The 19840-nt window shown below is 42.2% G+C and overlaps 1 protein-coding gene across 4 annotated transcripts in view; it reads left to right on the top strand.

The window, feature by feature from the left end:
• NPNT (nephronectin) overlaps positions 1–17835 on the top strand; it is an 86674-nt gene extending 68839 nt beyond the window's left edge. For all 4 annotated transcript variants that reach the window (XM_079766261.1, XM_079766262.1, XM_079766263.1 and 1 more), the window contains 4 exons: positions 3594–3680; positions 4833–4931; positions 14578–14834; positions 16191–17835. In XM_079766261.1, coding sequence (XP_079622387.1) covers positions 3594–3680; positions 4833–4931; positions 14578–14834; positions 16191–16301 — 554 coding nt within the window. In that variant the 3' untranslated portion in view covers positions 16302–17835. The remainder of the gene's footprint in view (positions 1–3593; positions 3681–4832; positions 4932–14577; positions 14835–16190) is intronic.
• The last annotated feature ends 2005 nt before the right edge of the window (positions 17836–19840 follow it).

The raw sequence follows: 19840 nt of genomic DNA, 5'->3' as shown, positions 1-19840 counted from the left end.
ATGTGGATGGAATAGAGGGGGGGAGGATGGACGAAAAGATGCTAGAGGAATGGTATTGTTAGATTTCTCTGATCCTTTTCTATCTCTAAAATCATACCATTCTGATTTTGAGAATTAATGGCTCAGCTACAGAGAATAGTTGATATTTGTTTATATATATTTAAGTTGACTGTTAGCCCAAATACGATGCAGGGAAGGATAATTAGGAAGATCATGTATTAGCATCTTTCTTGGTTATACTTTGTGTTTTGGGGCATGGCTAGTCATTTATTTTAATTAACATTTTCTGCAGTGATTACACCAGCTCTATAAATCAAAGAATATATTTAAATTACACACATACATTTCAATTTCATAGCCTCATATTTAACAACAGGTATGAAGATTCTGTTCAGAGTCCTCTGAGCAGACAAAACACAAGTAACAGACATAGTTGCCATGGGGTCGGGTCTGTATGTGTTCTGATAGAAGTCTCCTTTCTTTCAATGTTTTAAGTAAGTTTTTTTCCTAATCGAAATTCATTTTATAAACAACCTTAAAGATTTAGAATTGCAAACCAACAAATGAGAAAATAACACTTTTCTTTCCAATAATCAGACCACCACGATTAGCATATGGGTGTATTTTTTACCATATTTTTTTCTAGTCCAAATTTTTGGTTTGTTTCACTCATTTCTCTTGACCATAGTTGAGATCATACTGCTTGATTTCCCCCCTCACTGCTTGTTTCACTTAGCATTTTCACCGAAACGGTAAACTACACCAGGGAGTGGGTAGTGTACCTTCTCTTGGCACAGCAGTGGGACGCTCTTAGCAGTCCAGACTGCGGTGTGTGAGGAAGGAGAGTTAAATACTGTGGCAGAGTCACAGAGCAGAGTGCACGCCATTGTAAGAACTAATAGCTGCCGAGCACTTCAGGTCTCTACATTCCTTGGAACGTTTCCCAGTGAATGAAAATAAAGGTGTGTGTGATCAGCCGCTGCTGAATTGAATAGCTCTTGGAAACCCAGTGCTGAAGATACTAATGAACCATCTGACATGGAGCAAGTTGTTGGATGACTAATTCTCTGGGTTGCTGTTTTCCAAATGTGTGATCTGGACCTTTCCTTTCTCTTCTGCCTCATCCCAGACCACTTTCTCTGTCTCTCAGCATCCTCTAGCCACTGAGAACACCTTTCTCCAACTATTCTGAGCGCTTTTTTTGTACTTCTCCTACTCCAACACTTTGCTTGGAAGGTTCCATGTTCTTCCTCTCTCCATCCAAATGGTGCTTCCTCAGAGAGGACCTCCTTGATCCCCCTTTGTAAAGCAGTCCTCTTGCACCAGGAAACTTTGGAGCGGTCCTCCCCCGTCCACCTAGACTTCTTGCCATCTGACAGTCCTTCATCTGGAAAAAAGGGAGCTGACAAACCATCAGAATGCCCCTAAAATATGGTACCTTAAGACTGGAGCTATTCCAATCCAGAGATAATTTGTATAAGTTACAACAAGATTAAGGGAACAAAGAAATGATGGTCTTATTAGAGTTTTTTCTAACTTTCTCTGTCATGAGAAATGAATTGTGATTGCCTACAACTTTGTAGTATTTCTAGTGGACAGTCTCCTCCTCAGAGCCTCAACAAGGAAAGGAACACTATAATTGGGTGTCATTGCTGTCAGTCATCTGGGTGTACAAGAGGGAGGGCATTTGCCTCACCCCAGAGCACCTGTGATCAGGTAGTGTCTCTAGAGCAGGCGTCCTCAAACTACGGCTCGCGGGCCACATGCGAGTGTTTTTGCCATTTTGTTTTTTTTACTTCAAAATAAGATATGTGCAGTGTGCATAGGAATTTGTTCATAGTTTTTTTTTAAACTATAGTCCGGCCCTCCAACGGTCTGAGGGACAGTGAACTGACCCCCTGTTTAAAAAGTTTGAGGCTCCCTGCAGTCTAGAGCTTGTCTGTGAACTAGCTTCTCTTCTTTATTCTTCACAGGCTGCTTACATGTGAGTGTGTGAGGCAGAAGGTGAGGGCGATTTACTGTCTGGCTTTTGAAACAGAAAAAAATCAAAGCAATAAGCTTTTAGAAAATCAGTGTAAATATTATGAGATTATTAATTTTTGAAACTGTTGCTAAAAATAATAGGTACATTGTCAAAAAAGAACCCTTTTGACTAATGTGTGTTCCCTGGTGTTCTACATCTTTCACTCCCTGCCTTGTAAAAATAGAGCTAATTAATTTAAATTCTGTCAAAGAAAAGGGAGTATTCTCTGGTCTTTGGCCAAGAATTCCCCTCCACCACCACCCCCATTCCCACCTGTCACTCTCCATGACGTCATCGGGTGTTTTCCTTCCTGGCCCTTTTCAGCGCTGAGAATTGTGGTATTCATTGGTCTTCGAGTCTGTCTGCCTCTCTCATTCAAGTGCAGGCTCCATGAGGGCCAGGTCCTTGTTGAACTGACTCACCCCTTTCTCCCTGCCGGCGTGGCCGCCCACAGTGCTTGGCATATGGGCGGTAATCAAATACACGTTAAAAGAACAAGCAACTAATTAGTTAAATGAATCCATGTTTTTAGAAGTGGGTAATTAAGCTCTGTCCTACTTGTTTCAGTGAGGAAGAGTTGACAGAGTGCATGGGTTTCTTGACAAGATCTTCACATTTGTTCAGTAAACACTTACTGAGTGTCTGTCACCAGGTCAGGCCCCGGAAATGCCGCATGAATAAGACATGATTGATGTCCTCTAGGACCTCAGAGATTAGCAGAGGGACAGACACACATGTGTGTGTAAATAACTGCAAGTCTATGAAAAAATGGAATAGAGGTGTAGAAAGAGGAGTCTGAACTACAGGGGGGCGGGGGGATTTAATTTGCCCGGGGCATGAAAGTTTTCACCCAGGCAGTGATATTTACACTGGGCAATGAAGGAAGATATTTACACTGGGCAGTGAAGGAAGAGGGAAGTTTGGCAGGTTAATTAGCAGGAAGAGCCTCCCAAGCTCGGGACAGTCAGAGACTGAAAATGAATGGCATGTTTGGGCACTGTGGGGTGGGGTGGGGGGAAGAAGGAGCTGTGAATGCTGCACCAAGGCCTTTGGATTTTATCTTAAAGGAGCCAGGGCCCCCGCCTAAGCAACTCCAGCCCTGGTAAGAAGTCCAGATGAGCCTGCACCAGTGTGCAGAGCTCATGGAGGGCAGTGGGTGCTGTGGTTAGAAAACCAAACCACTCACCCCGCTGGCAGGCATTTCCATCAAAACATCCTCAACCTAGCGTTCACAGTGTATCTTTTATAGAGACACAATTTTGAATTTCATGGAGATGAATATTTTACTCAAAATTAGTAGCTCTTTTACTAGTAAAATGTATTTTCCAGATGAAAACCTTTGAATGTGTTTTTGTGTTGAAATTTAAAAACTTGTGAAAACCAGATCTTATTTGCACACAGATAAATGTTACCGTATACATCACTGCAGAACAAACTTCGGGAATCTTCACGTGAAGTGTAATGAAAAGTTTGGGGTTCTTCCAGATGAGTGGATGCCCAGGTCTTTCTCCCCTGCCCCTTGTTAAAGGCATTGCCCTTTTATCAAAACCTCTCTCTCTCTCTCTTACAGTTCCACGGCACCCTTCAAATGATTTGTTTGAAATATTTGAAATTGAAAGAGGAGTCAGTGCAGATGATGAAGCAAAGGATGATCCAGGTAGATACTTATTTTATTTAAAATTGAATTTATTGGGCTGACATTGGTTAATAAAATTATATAGGTTTCAGGTGTACAATTCTACCACATATCACCTGTATATTGAATGGTGTATTTACCACCCCAAGACACTTATATTCTTACTACTGTTATAATGACATTTTATTGTTTTCCTCCATTTCATGAAAATAATTTTTAAATTATAGATTATTAGGTTACACCTAGGAAAATTATAGATCCTTTTTTTCCCCCAACTTGGTTTCCTCTGCTGTTATATCAGTTGGGCACAAGTAATTGAGTCATCATTATTTTCGTTGTTGTTAATCCTCACCCTAGAACATTTTGCCATTGATTTTTTTAGAGAGAGTCTAAGGGAGGGGGAGAGACAGGCAGAGAGACACATCAATTGGTTGCCTCCCGCACACGCCCTGACCAGGATCAGGGATTGAGCCTGCAACCAAGGTACATGCTCTTAATTGGAATCAAACCCAGTACCTTTAGTCTGTGGGCCGATGTTTTATCCACTGAGCCAAACCGTCTAGGACAAGTCATCATTACCTTTTAAAAAAATTATATACCAATAGATAGATAGTGGACAGATTATTATGATCTCTGAACGCATAATAATCTGGCCACTCAGTGTGTGTGTGTGTGTGTGTGTGTGTGTGTGTGTGTGTGTGTGTGTGTGTGTAGAGGCCCAGTGCATGAATTCGTGCATGGGTGGGGTCCCCTCAGGTTGAGAACCGCTGCTGTACAGCCTAAGACCATCAGAAAACACAGATATTTACCTTACGATTCATTAACAGTAGCAAAATTACAGTTATGAAGTAACAATTAAAATAATTTTATGGTTGGGGGTCACCACAACATGAGGAACTGTATTAAAGGGTCGCGGCATTAGAAAGGTTGAGAACCACTGATGTAAAAGGTCATAATTGGCAACATTTGTGTGCTGTGTTTTTATAGCTGAGCACACAGGCACAATTGTGCTGAGAAGGGTTTCATGTGATTCCCTTTTGATCTCCTGGAGAGAAGTTCTGGTGGGTTAGTGAAGTGCAGATGGGAGAGAACACTTGTACCGATAACCTTGTTAACAAGTGCGTTTCTGTTGTGCATTGTGGTTTACTCGTCTTTCTGGTCATTTCCTTGCAGGTGTCCTGATACATAGTTGCAGTTTTGACCATGGGCTTTGTGGATGGATCAGGGAGAAAGACAGTGACTTGCACTGGGAACCAGTGAGGGATCCAGCAGGTAAGCCCAGTTTAGCTCTAGGACCCATTTCCGGTTGATGCCCTTGGAAGGCCCAACTCTGCTAGCCAAGGGCACTGTAGCACATCCCTAAGAGGTAAAGAGAGATCTTGTCCAGTATTCATAGTCCATTTGCTAGCTGTCAACTAGAATTATATTATGGGAAGGTGAGTAGTTCATTAAAAGGCTTGGTAAATAAAACACGTGGGCTTATTCTAACTTATAATTTTCAATTTACTTGTTGTGCCCCATTCCCAAGCATAAAAGAAGTACATCAGCCATGCAGTTTTTCACTTTTTTAAGATTTGAGACATAGTTGAAGGAGCCTGAAATTTCTGTGAAGTTGTGAATACCTCTCTGAAAAAATGTCACTCTAACTTAGATGCTGGAGAAATTAGTTATAATTACCATTATTTATTCCGCTAAAGAATGTTCTTATAGTAAGGTGGATTTAGACATAGTTCCTTGGAAAAATTAATAGGCTTTTAAATTGAACACTTCCTACTAATCTAAAGTTTTAGTACTTGCAAGATGTTTTGTTGTTTTGTTCCAGGAAGCAAAGCTACATATTGTTGGTTTTTTCCCTCCCCTCAGTAATTGAATCTTTTATGGATGATGTCAACTTAATGAAAGGATGAGGAATTTGACTTCTTTTTATATTTCTGATTCTAGATTTAGAAATGAAAGGGACAATATGTGAAGAAAAAGTATATCGTTAACTAAAAAGGATGTTGTTAATTAAAAGCCTAGTTGTTAAATACCATCCCAAGTATTATACAGAAGAACAGAAAACACACAAATGTTAACTCGAGAGAGGGTATGCTCTGTTAAACCAGTTATTCTCAAACTTCAGCATTTGTACAAATCAGCTGGGGGCCTTGTGAAAATGTAGATTTTGATGCCTTTCTAACAAGTTCCTTGGGGATACCTCTGGCACTAATCCTTGATGCACATCGTGAGTAGAAAGGTATTAAAATATTAGTCTAAAACAGTTCATTAAATCCCCTAAGATTAAAATACTAGACAAATATTGAACAATGAAAATTTGAGGTAAGCTTTTAAAAATATGAATATTCTATAAATTCAAATGGGTTTCTTAGATTTCTTTTAGCTATTATTTTCACGACGTGCATGCATACACACAAAGCAGTCCCTCTCACTCTCCTGTTAGATCTCTCATTCATTGAAGGTTAACTGTGAGCAGGACAATATTATTATACATTTTAATGTTATTTTTTAATTACAGTTGCCAAATATTATTTTACATTAGTTTCAGGCTATAACGCCATGGTAGACAGTTACATAATTTACAAAGTGATCACCCTGATAATTCAAGTATTCACCTGGCACCATACACAGTTATTATATTACTGACTATATTCCCTATGCTGTACTGTACATCCCTATGACTATTAGGACAACATTCGTATTATTAATGTCACATATATCTGTGAATTAGAAAGACACCAACATTTAATTAATACCTACCACAGGCTTGAGTCATTCATCATTTCATTAATTTTGTCTAATATCCTTTTATCCACCCTGGGAAGCAGGTTAAATATTGTTTTTATTTCACGAAGGAAATACTGAGGCCCAGAGTGTGCATAAACTTCCTAAGTCCATGGAGCAAAAGAATGGACTTCACATCCAGACCTCTCTGTGCTGCCCACGCAGCCTCCGAGGCAGTTCAGTGTCCGGATCGGCCAGCAGTGTTCTGGGGTCCTCACTCCCCCGCAGACTGGCCTCCGTCTCCTATGGTAGTGCGCGTGGTCCATGAGCAGATCTCAGGCCTGTGGATGCAACTGACCGCTGACCTGAAGTCGTTTGCTACCAAAGGGAGGATTGTTAGCAGCCATGCATGTTCATGGTCATAATGAATAACCCTTTCAAGTAAAGTACACTGGAGAGAGTAGTTTATGCTAAATAAACTCTAAAGAATTCATTACACATCTACGTAGATAGTCTATGTAGATAATACAAGACTTGATTTTTAGAATTTCAATACCATGTTATAGAACCAATTTAGTACTTTCCAACATTTTTTTATTATTCATCTCATAGGTAAATGTTTAAACTTGTGACCCAAATTCCACTTGCCCTCTGATAGAAAAATGAGAAGAGGATTGGCAATTAAAATGGCAGGCAAAAAGAAAAATGATAAGATTGGAAATTAAAATGGCAGGCAAAAACAAAAGTTGGAAATGGCGATTCGGCTGTGATAGCACAGAACCAATGGAAAGGCAGCGGTGGCCGCGGGGTGTGCCTGGGTGGCTCCTGAGGAGGTGTGCGTGATCTCCTGGGGTTGCCCCGGGATTTACCAATGACTTGGATGAACTGGCTGTTGAATTGGATACTGAAGGCACACTTCCCAAACGGGATGGCGTGAAGCCAGAGGGGAAAGTGTGGAGCTGTGCTGACACACCAGCTTCACAACATTAGACCAGCGGGTCCCATTTAAGAAGGTGGAATCTAATGGGGATGAATACAAGGTAGGGCTCCTGGTCTAGAAACCAGGGACGCAGCCGTGGGAGGGGAAGAAGTGCCTTAGCGGTAAGTGTGCAAGACTTTAGAATTTTAGTGGGTGGTGAAATCAATGAGTGAACCCTGTGTGTGTGTGTGTGTGTGTGTGTGTGTGTGTGTGTGTGTGTGTTTAATATGGAATGCTTCACAAATTTGCGTGTCATCCTTGTGCAGGGGCCATGCTAATCTTCTCTATATCGTTCCAACTTTAGTATATGTGCTGCCGAAGCGAGCACTGAACCCTGTGTTTTTACTGCCAAAAAGTTGGGTCATTTCCCAAGAAATATGTGCGGGGGTGGGGGGAGGGGAAGTTGTGTTGTTGTTTTTTTAAGATTGGAAAATCCATTTTGGTGGGTTCTTTCTGGTCTGAGAAGAATAGAGATAAGTGTTGGTAATTCAGAAAGACCTGGATGGACAGGGGTCCCAAAGCCTGTGCAAGAGCAGGGGGAGGGACCAGAGTGTTTAGCCTGGAGAAGAAACAGTGGAACAGGGCTGCCTTCGTACTTGACTGACAACGGCTATCACCATTGCTCTGTGACCACAAAGGGATGGAAGTCAGATCAGTAGGTGACAACTACAGAGAGGTGGACTTTGGCTCACTCTCTACAGAACTTCCCCATAGTCAGGGCTGTTTAAAAAGAGCTCAGGCTGTTGTCTAAGGAGCTCTCTGTCGGTGGTAACGTATGGCAAGATGTTTTGAGCACTGGATAAGCATTGGGTTAGAAAGCCTCTTACGCCAGCTCTGAGAGCCTCTGACTGAGAATGGAATGCCCAGGTAACCCACAGGAGAGCGGTGAGCAGCGGGGCTCCAGCTTGGAAAATGGACAGGAGACCGAAGGAGGGCAGAGGGTTGGAAGAGGGTAGGAGATATCAAGGTGGCATTGCAGATGGGCTTTTTAGGCTGTGGTGGGGAATTCTAACCAAATACTGATGGAGAAATACTAATTAAGCTTCTTAATGCAGAATGCTGTTTTTCTTCTAGGATGTTTAGGTGAGGTTGTATGTATATAAATATAAGCAATTTAATGAATTCTATCTGTGAATTCTCTAATTACCAAGCTAGCTGTTTCTAAATTGTTTCTATCTAGATTATACCATTTAAAAAGGAACATATGTTTGGATTTCCACAGTTAGGACTGATTTAAATATGCATTTCTTATCCAAGACCCAGAAATGCAAATATTCTTTTATGCTAATATCTCCAAGAAAAGAAAATTCTCAAATAAATTTACAACTTTGAGAAACAGCTGTAAAATAATTGCATTTGCTAGCTGCCCTCCCTTGAGGTCATTGGGTTGTGTTTATCACATTTAATCTTAAACTTAATTGTGAGATAGTGAAATTAATACATTCCTCTAAAGCAATGGTTCCTAACCTTTTCTTGGCCATGCCCTACCTAAACATCTCTAAAATCCTGATTACCACCCCCCCCCCGTGACATATAATTCTTATTATTCAAAAAGTAAACTCCTATTCACATGGAAGAAGCCTAAAAGGCCTTTAACTTGGTCTAAACAAGCTTCCAAAGAACATGGCATCCATGAAAGAGAAAATAAAAGAACAAAAGGATAGTTGAAGTACTGAGGAAGAAATCACTAAGAACTTGTTAAAAAAAAAAATACGAAGTGATATGAAAAAATAGCAAATAAAGTTGTAAAACATATAAAGAGAACTGAAATGCATAAATATGTCACAATATATGTTTATTAGAGGCCCGGTGCATGGATTCGTGCAGCAGTGGAGACCCTTGGCCTGGCCTGCACCCTTTTGTCATCCAGGACCCCTTGGAGGATGTTGGAGAGCCAGTTTCATTCCAATCCCCGCAGGCCAGGCCGAGGGATCCCACTGGGCCTCTAGTATGCATATACGATCTTTGGTTAATCTCTTCCTGCCCTCCCCCCTCTCCTCTGAGATTCATCAGTCTGTTCCATGTTTCCATGCCTGTGGTTTTTGCTCCTGGGTTGAGTGTCTGCCCCCTGGTGGTCAGTCTGCATCATAGCTACCAGCCGGCTGGTTGCTTAGGCTTTTATATATATAGACTAGAGGCCCGGTGCTCGAAATTCGTGCACGGAGGGGGGTTGTCCCTCAGCCCAGCCTGTACCCTATCCAATCTGGGACTGCTGGCTCCCAACTACTTGCCTGCCTGCCTTCCTGATTGCCCCTAACTGCTTCTGCCTGCCAGCCTGATCACCCCCTAACCACTCTGCTGCCAGCCTGTTAGCCCCCAACTTCCCTCCTCTGCCGGCCTGGTCACCCTAACTGCCCTCTCCTGCAGGGTTGATCACCTCCAACTGCCCTCCCTTGCAGGCCTGGTCCCTCTCAACTGCCCTCCCTTGCAGACAGGGTGCCTCCCAACTGCCCTCTCCTGCTGGCCATCTTGTGGTGGCCATCTTGTGTCCACATGGGGGCAGCTATATTGTGTGTTGCAGTGATGATCAATCTGCATATTACTCTTTTATTAGATAGGATAGAGGCCTGGTACAGGGGAGGGGGCCAGCTGGTTTGCCCTGAAGGGTATCCCTGATCAGGGTGGGGTTCCCTTGGGGCGTGGGGTGGCCTGAGCGAGGGGCCTGTGGTGGTTTGCAGGCCGGCCACGCCCCTTGGCAACCCAAGCAGAGGCCCTGGTATCTGGAATTTATTTTCCTTCTACAATTGAAAATTTGTAGCCTGGAGCGGAGCCAAGCCTGGGGCTCCCTCCGAGGCCGGCAGCCATTTCTGTTGGGGTTATAATTGAAACTTTGTAACCTTAAGTGGAGGCCTGGGCCCGGCCAGGGTGTGCGGAAAGTTTTGCTTCCCCTGTTGCCGGGGGCAACCCTGGCCTGCTCTCTCAAGCTCCATTCTGCCACCATTTCTGTTTGAATTTGTTTACCTTCTATAATTGAAACTTTGTAGCTTGAGTGGAGGCTTAGGCCTGGCAAGGGCAGGCGGAAAGCTTGGCTTCCTCTGTTACCTAGGAAACCTCGCTCTCTGTGGCTGTAGCCATCTTGGTTGGGTTAATTTGCATACTCGCTCTGATTGGATTATGGGCGTGGCTTGTGGGCGTGGCTTGTGGGTGGGTGTGTCGGAGGTATGGTCAATTTGCATATTTGTCTTATTATTAGGTAGGATATACTATATATGAGGCCCCTAAACCATAAGAAATGTAAAAAATTCACTGTTAATAACTCATTCTTGAATTGCCCCCCTTAAAAATCAAATAGCCCCCTGTGGGGCATATGCCCCACGTTGGGAACCACTGCTATTAGGAATGGAAAGTTGTGCTGTCAACAGATGTGGTGATTCACAGCAGGCATGTAGCGCTGGCCCTGAAGACACACCCTTCTCCATAGATGTCAAGGCTGCACCTGAGGCCCTTTTCCTGGAACCCTGATCACTGGGGATCAAGGGTTAAAGGCGGCTGACTCAGTGCCCTGTCTGCTACTGCTAGCTGCAAGGAATTCACTTAAATACATAACAGGCATGCCAGCGTGTACGTACAAGTATGTCTGGTGTAGCATTAAAAAGCAAAACGGAAAAATAAATCCACAGTGAAGATACAAGCTGCCTTCCAGCCCCGGCTCTCAGTTACCCTCCCAGAAACAACCAGTTTCTTGGTTATCTTTCCAGAGATATAGTTGTCCACACAACCACAAAGCTCCCTGTTACTTACCTTGCTTTTGTCACTTAAGGATATTATGCTAAGAGATGACATGAAGAACAAGGACTTGAAAGACAGAATGCCTGGGCTGAAACCCAGTACCACAGCTTACTAGCTCAGACCTTGAGCACGTTACTTAACCGAGGATAACCAATAGTCTCTATTCAACGTATTTAAAGCAGTGCCTGTCCCCGAATTACCATTACAATAGCATTCACCATTGTTGTTGAAGATTGTCCTGTATCAGAACATAGAGAACACCCTCATTCTTACTAATGACGGTTACTCCATTATTCCTTAGATGTTCCCTTGTGTTTAACCAGCCACCCACTGAGGAGCATTTCCGTTGTTTCCAATCTTCCCGTTTTTCAGACAATACTGCAGTGAAAACCTTACGCACATATCATTTCAGACGTGTTTGACTACATCTTATCCTAGCTGTGGAATGCCAAATCAAAGGGAACTTGCATTTTGAATTTTGATAGATTTTACTGAGATGCCCTTCATACGGGTTTATAGCAATTTATACTCCCCCAAACAATATTTAAGGACCACCCCCAACACAGATCTTATTAAACTACTTTTTAAAACTTTTCCAGGCTTATTGGTAGAAAGTCATCTCATTTGAATGTTTATTTTATTCTGAAAAGCTGGCCATTTTTTCACATTTTTTAAAAGTCTTTTTTTCTGAGATGCTTTTTATTTTTCTTTTGTGTTTTTTATTATTGGTTTTTAAGCTCTTTATGTGAAAAGAAAACTTAGTCCTATTCATGTGTCACAAATTTTTTTTTTTTTGCTTGTCTTACTACTTTATAGTATTATCTTAAGTGTGAAAGTCTGGAAACAACTTAAATGTTCTTCAGTAAAAAACTGGCTAAGTTATTAATGACATACAGCTATGAAAAAATGTCTGTATTTGTCATAGAAAAATGGCTGATACATTTATGAAAAAAACATAAGTTATAACACTGCAAAATGTTCACAGAGCAGCTCCACGGAGGGAGAGCAACGGTAGTTCTGCTCATATTTAACACGACAGGGTTTTAAGTGCCTCTCAAAAGGATTATTTGACTCTTATTAGGCTGCCTTGGTTGGTTAGGTTGTCTTATTCGCAGGCGGCGTCTGGCAGTCATGTTAGTATACATTCCACAGAGACTTAAGATAATCCTTGTTTTCTTAAAACTTGCAGGTTTAACTGTAATAACCTTATATCTTCGTCTTAAGCAACCTACCTGTGACGATTCAAAAGCTGACTTACGGGGAGACATTTAAAATACATCTAAATATTTTGGCCTAAAATATCATTTGGATTAATGGGGGCGGCGGGGGTGGACGGAGGATAAGAAATTTTGTTGGTGGTGGGTCAAGTATATGACTCAAGGACCCATTTCTTTGCAGGTTTTTTCCTTCTGTCTTCGTAGAACATCACTTATTCAACAGCTGGCATTACACTCCTACCATGTGCTAGGGATGCCCTGGGGTGGTTTGGGGCAGCGATGGGTTCTGCCATCTCCCGGGGGAGAGAAGCAGGCACGCCAGTGATCCAACCTGAGGGCAGCACGTGCTGGATACGGGGCTCAGACAGTTCTGAACTCAAACCTCCACTCTGCCCCTCACTGGGTGACACCTTGGGTGACGTCACCTCAAAGCCCTAACTCTGCATCGGTAAAACCAGCCTTCAGGGTTCATGAGGTGCCCCTGGAGCACTCAGCACAGCCTGGTACAGAGTACGGGCCCAGACATCCCCTGCTGGTGCTGCCACTGCTCAGAGCACGTGGGAGAGGAGCAGTCACTTGACAAATAGGAGGACACCCCAAACTCCAGCATCTCTGATACAGATTAAGCATAAAAATAAGTGGCTGTCTTTTCATTGAAAAATAAGTGGGGTTTCTACCAAAGTAGACACATGTGTTCAGCATTCACACCACCGTTTCCTGTGGGTAAATCGGTGCAGAAACACAGTGTGTTTTCAGTTGGCTCCAATTAAGCAGCCTGAGAGGGATGTCATTTGTACTTGGATGGAGCTTCAAATACGACTTGTAACTTTCCCTCTCTTGAGAAGCAGCTTTCTCCCCACTCACTGCTGCTCAAACTTTTCCCCCTAATTGCAATCCCTCTAACAATGGGGAGGCACGCTCTATGGCCCCAGGGATCTGAGGACAAAGTGTCCGCCCAAAGTGACAGCTTTTATTAACACTTTGTGTTCATGTATATGTAATAAGAATGTACATATTACATTCTACTTATTATATATTTCTTATTATATAACACATTGTAAGCTGCTTATCTTTAAATAAAGCTGATGTTTCAGGAAGTGGAGGGTTTTCAGAACACCTCTGCATCTTTGTGGGGTGAGCTGCACTCCAGTGTGAGAAGCATAGCAAGCTCTGGCTTTTTGTTGTTGTTTTGTTTAGTTTTATTTTAGATATGTTTTTACTAGAGGCCCGGTGCACGAAATTCATGTCTTGCAGTCTGGGAGCCCTGGGGGGTGTCTGACTGACAGCTTAGGCAGCTCCCTGCGGTGAACAGGCCTAAGCTGTCAGTCAGACATCTTTAGTGCTGCTGTGGAGGCGGGAGAGGCTCGTGCCACCGCTGCTGTGCTCGCCAGCTGTGAGCCCCGCTTCGGAGCACACTGACCATCAGGGGGCAGCTCCTGTATTGAGCATCTGCCCCCTGGTGGTCAGTGCGTGTCATAGAGACCAGTGGTTCTGCCATTTGGTTGATTTGCATATTAGCCTTTTATTATACAGGATTGATTTTAGAGAGGAAGGGAGAGGGAGAGAAGAAACATCAGTGAGACAGAGAAACATTGGCCCACTGCCTCCTGCACAGCCCCCCTAGGTGGATCAAGACCGCAACCCTGGGCATGTGCCCTGACTGGGAATAAAACCGATGACCTCTTGGTGCACAGGATAATGCTCAACCTACTGAGCCACACCGGCCAGGGCAAGCTCTGGCATTGTTAAAGGGCTGTTTTCTCTCTAGAGTTAATAAATAAATAAAAATAGGGAGAAGAGATAATAAACAGATTTAATGCCCTTTAAACCACATCTGCTCTACTGCCCGGAGGTTAATTATCCATGTAGAAAAATTCTCCCTGGCAACTTGCGTCAACCACCTAATCAGCCAGCCAGTTTGACAACATAATCATAACCTGAGGAGGACCAGGAGGTGGTGAAAGGGTGTGTGTTTGTGCATGCCTGTGTGTGTGTCTGATCCTATTCCACTGGAAGTAGTCACAGCGTTAGGATTATTTATTCTTGTGTGTCCTTGGCATAACTTGTCCTCTCCGTGAGCACCATGGGCGAGTGTTTTCTGTAAACACAAAACCATGGAATCTGAGACAGGCATAGAAATAAGTCATCGTTTTCTCCTGCAATAACCAGGGATTCTTTACAAATGACTTTGAAGCGGATTAAAACTGTCCATACTGTTTGTGCTAGAAAGGGATGTCACACGTACACACACGGCCCTGCTTTCCCATTGCAGGTGGACAGTACCTGGCAGTCTCCACAGCCAAGGGCCCCGGGGGGAAAGCCGCTCGCCTGGTGCTACCTCTGGGCCACCTCATGCATTCAGGGGACCTGTGCCTGTCGTTCAGGCACAGGGTCACTGGGCTGCACTCCGGCGCGCTCCAGGTGTTCGTGAGAAAACAGGGGGCCCACGGAGCAGCCCTGTGGGGAAGAAATGGTGGCCATGGCTGGAGGCAAACACAGATCACCCTGCGAGGGGCTGACATCAAGAGCGTAAGTAGAACCGCAAAGGACGTGGACCTGGGAGGTTTTCCTTTCATAGGAGAACCCTGGGGTCCGAATTGTTCTTCTTAGTAACTCAGGCTCAGACAGAGTTTTGTGTTACTTTTCTGGGCATAACAACTCCATTCCTTGCCTCTTTCTTGAATCACTTTTTGCTTCTTATTACATTCTTCATTTTAACCTATGACCACCACCACTCTCCCCACCCTAAGGTAGATCCCCTACTTTTATTGAAGAAAATGAGTAAAGTAAAAATGTTAAGAGAAACTTCAAAAGGCAGGGGTGCTGAGCTTAACTCTTCTTGCTTTTCCTTTCCTTCCTTATACTTCAAACGCTGACCACCATGAGTTACCCTAGAGTGCTTTTCTCCAAAATGTTTCTTTAAACTTCATTTTTCCCTCTTTGCCTGAGAGAGCATAGTTAAGCAGCTTTGGGTGGGACCCAGAGCAATAGACTTGAAAGATATTGTTCTGCTCAGAACAGGATGTAGGAAAGCTTGATTGAATTTATAAATTTTATCCTAAGTAACCAAGTCACATGTAGCAATGAGGTGATCTGTAACACCTCACCAAAATAACTTATTTGGGATGTGTCTTCTTTACGTTTCTGCTTCTAAAACTGTTAACTATGAGGAGATTCTGCATCTATGCTGGTAGGTATAGTTTCTGTAAACTCTTTTTAGAAAGAAAAGGTAGGCTCCATTCATACAGCTTTTACCAGAGTCTTAAATTTTGTTACTCTGATTTTTTCTTAAAATTTTTCTTAATATATGTTCATATATATTTTTTAGAGAAATAAAAAGATAAATCATTTCAAATCACAGCATAGACAGGTTTCATTTGTTTTGAAATGGAGCAAGGATGCTATCAAAGGCAAAATACAAGAATAGTGGAAGTTCTTGGTTTGTGCGTAAGTAGAACCATGCTCTGATGGGTTATGGCGTTGGCTTCTATTCCATTTGGCAGCCAGGCCGTCTGAGCCCCGTGGAGGAGCTCGGCAGCATCAGAGGAGGCTGCATGGCGGTGATCTTTACTGTGGCTGTACGTCTGCACCTCTGCATGCCATCAGTCTTTTTACTTCTGACCTAGGTAATCGTTGACAGAAGCAGCCTATAGTGTAGTGTGGCTTTTAAAGGGCAACTGGTTCTGAGTAACGTGGTCTGATGAACAGTTTCCTGGGGATTTCCGTTTCTACCAGAATGCAGGCCTCAGGAGACACTGTTCTCTAGTCTTTCCTTCTGTTAAGTTCACTGTTTAGAACTGGGGGGAGTTCGCCTTCATTCTGCTGAATGAGCATGCCTGGGGAAGGGCAGAGGAGGCTTGACCAGTGTGTGCGTTCTCTCCCTAGGTCATCTTCAAAGGTGAAAAGAGGCGTGGTCACACCGGGGAGATTGGATTGGATGATGTGAGCTTGAAAAGAGGCCACTGCTATGAAGAGCGCCAGCAACTCCGCAACTAGCAATGGACTCCTATGTTGCTCTCTCCTCTTCTAATCTTCACCTCCTGTCTTCTCCTCCCTTCTATCAGGCCTAGGAGACGAGTGGGTCAGTGGGTCAGAGAAAGCCTGGTTGTTGACCCCCATCTTGTTGGCCTGCTTTTGTGCAATCCCAATGGACAGTGACACTCCCTTTGAAACAGAAGGGGCATTTGTTAGACACATGCAAAGCTGTCTGTGGGTGCTGCCTACATCCCGTGGCTCTTTTAGGAACTGGCCTTCAGCACGGGTGACCTACGCCATCCTTCATCCTGGTGACAAGGTGTTCCTTGTCGCAAAGCACGGGAGACATTTTCAAAAGAAATGTGTGCAGATGGCCATTCTGTTATCTGTTCAGTGTTGTGCCACGAGTAGTATTGACTTCCCCTAAGATACGCTGTACAATGTGCTTGCGAACTTTGTTTCTCCTCTTCACCGTTAGCTCTGGCCTGACCTGAACTCTCTTACTGCCATTCACTTTATGAAAGAAGGGTGTGTAACATAGCAAGATGCATTTATTCTTGTTATCTGTATTTTTCTTTTAAAGACAATTATGTAAAGTGGGCACGTAATTCCTCGTTAGTGGTATTGTGTTTTGTGTAAATGTGCTGTTGATATGACACAGTTGCGTGTTCCTGATATTTACAGACTCCAGTTGCAAGGGAAAAGGCAGCTTGTGATCTCTTGAATTAAAAATACACGGTGAAATGTTGTCCAGTCCTATGACCTTTTATCGGTAGCAAGAGAAATTTGGAAATGGTGTCAGGTTGTGGCCGTGGAGGGATGAATGTTTTAAATACCTTGAGTTTGATCCCTACAAAGGAGAGGAAACCATTTAGATAGACAGGAAGCTGCCATTAGCATATACTAGTGCAACCCGCACTGTTTCTCACTACTCTTAAAAGCCGACGGCTTCCCCAGAATAACTCGGTTCTCTTTGCTAATCTGCAAGACCTTGGAGAAAGTCCCGGCTGTTTCAGAGGAAGGATTCTGTTTATGGAAGCAGGCTGAGGAGAGGCCTGGGAGCAGCTCCCCTGGAATAGATTTCATACTAATTTTTACATCAGTATAAACATAGGCAGGGCTAGCTCACAGCTTATGTGCTCCCATGTCAGCATGGGTATGGAGGCTTTGAGGTATGGAATGTGTTGGAATAGGACTCACTCACTGGAGCAACGGGACAGGATTGGAATTCTGAGATCTAAGGACCCTCAACTAACATATTTCCTCCTTGCATTTTTTAACTTTATATTAAAAAGAATATCATTTTTAAAATGCAGCTTACTACTGAGACTTGTCCTCACTTCTGATTAAGTAATCAAAATATTTTCTGCTGTTTTTGCCAGGAATCACAAATATGATTAAAGGGTTGGAAAAAAAAGATCTGTGATGAAAAATTAAAGGAACTGGGATTATTCAGCCTGGAAGAGAGAAGACTGAGGGGCAAACCATTGCTGGTTTTCCAGTGCATGAAGGGTTGGTGCAGAGAGGATGGTGGCCAGCTGTTCTCCGCATGCACTAAGAATAGAATAAGAGGAAGCAGGCTTAGACCAGAGTATGAGGGAGCACTTTCTGGCAGGGACAGTTGTTAAAATAGAATCTGAAAATCCCTTATAAAGGAGTGTCTCTATCTTGGAGGCTTTTAAAAAATTAGATAAAACTTTGTCTATTTAAGGTGCTTAAGGATGTTTAAGAAAGAGTAATAGATTACACAATCTCCCAAAATATGTTTTGCTCCTATTACTGTGTAGTGAAAATCTCCAGACGAAGTAATTTGGACTAGGCCAGGGTTTAATTTAGGCATTTCCCTCTTTGGCTTCTAATGGAGAGGAATCAAAAGGGGACAAGCCCACCTGAGCTTTCCCTTTATGGCAAACCTAGCAGTATTAAAACAAACAAACAAAAAAAACCCCATATATATATATATATATTTTATTCCAAAAAGAGAGTATAATAGGCAGATGTTTTAATATTTCTGTGTCCTAATGTGTTTTGTTTTTTTCTTGAAAAAGGTATAACCCTTTCACTTGCTCAGTGGCTGATACTTCAGATTTTTAAAGACCATAGCAAAGAACACAGTTTACAGAGACTTTAAGTGGTGCATTCTCTCTGCAATGTGTGTGACAACTTAACTTGGCTACTGATACAGAGCACATGCCCAACACAACTGCCAGGCCTTTTCCTTCACCTAATTTGTATAATTCACTTTCTCTTTACCAATTGAATCTCCCAAGTTCCACAATGGTAATGGGTTTTTTGAACAATAGGTATAATAGTATGCCTATTATAGTACACCTGTAATACCTTTTGTCATGTAACTTGGTGGAGGCAGGGCAGCAGGGGAGGATAAATCAGTGAGCCTTTGAGTAGGGGCCAGCAAATATGGCCTTAGAGCTCTTCTTAATGATTCTTTTCCTTTTGGGTCATATAACTGCACAACTGAGAATGAAAGGGGAAAATAATTGAAAATTTCACTTTTAGGTGCCAATAATGCATTGCACTAAACTGATGGAAGAAGTTATCCAAAGTACTGTATAACATCTTGTTTATTATTTAATGTTTTCTAAAGTGAAAAAATGTTAGTGGTTTTCCAAACAGCCAAATAAAAATAATTCTTTGTAAATAAAAACACTGTTAATAATACCGGTTGTTTATTACTTATTGTTTTGAGTTATTTTTTATTGGGAGAATATTTACTGCTTGCCTGATTGGGGACAACGATAATTGCCCACATTATTATGCTTTCTAGGTTATAAAATATGAGGTCATTATTCAGCAACATGGACAGGGAAAGTAATCAGTTCATATAACACATGTCATACCTTAGCAAATTACTTTGGTTTTCTTATATCTCATTAGTTGTAAACATTTGCCTCAATTTTTTTATGGAAAAGCAGTATAAGCTATAAATAAATATATAAATATATATAAATTATATGAAAAGCCTTTTTACTAGTATTGATTTTTATTAATTTATGACATTTTACTCATATTCCCAACAACCTTTTCTAATGGAGAAAACTATAAAGAAAAAATTAATGAGATGCAATATTAAAAATCTGTTCTCCTACAAAATTATAGAGAATATGGTTAAATGGCTTCTTTCTTTCCAATTCTAGCAGCTAGGACACAAGTTTGGAATAAACACAAACCTTAAGCAAAAGGTAAAAACTGAAGTTCCCTTATCTCAGAGATCCTTCTTACTCATTCTTAGGAGATCTGAGAAAGCTTATGTTTTTTGAATATGTTAAGAAGTTTAAAAATAATATGATAGCTATATATGGTGCCAGGAGGGTACTGGGAATATTGGGGAGAACACTTTATAAAGTATATGACTGTCTAACCACTGTGCTGTACACCTGAAACCAATATAAAATAATATTGAAAATAAACTGTAATTGACAAAAAATTAAATTAAACCTCTTTTGAAACCTATTTGAAGTTGGGGTTTGGAGGCAGCAGATAAGTATGAGATTCCAGGGTCCAGTTCATTTTATTATTTTTTTGACAGATTTTAGAGTACT

Source organism: Cnephaeus nilssonii, assembly GCF_951640355.1.
Source record: "Cnephaeus nilssonii genome assembly, chromosome: 1".
Classification (NCBI taxonomy): domain Eukaryota; kingdom Metazoa; phylum Chordata; class Mammalia; order Chiroptera; family Vespertilionidae; genus Cnephaeus; species Cnephaeus nilssonii.
The sequence above is the reverse complement of the archived record's forward strand: the minus strand, read 5'-3'. Positions and strand labels throughout refer to the sequence as shown.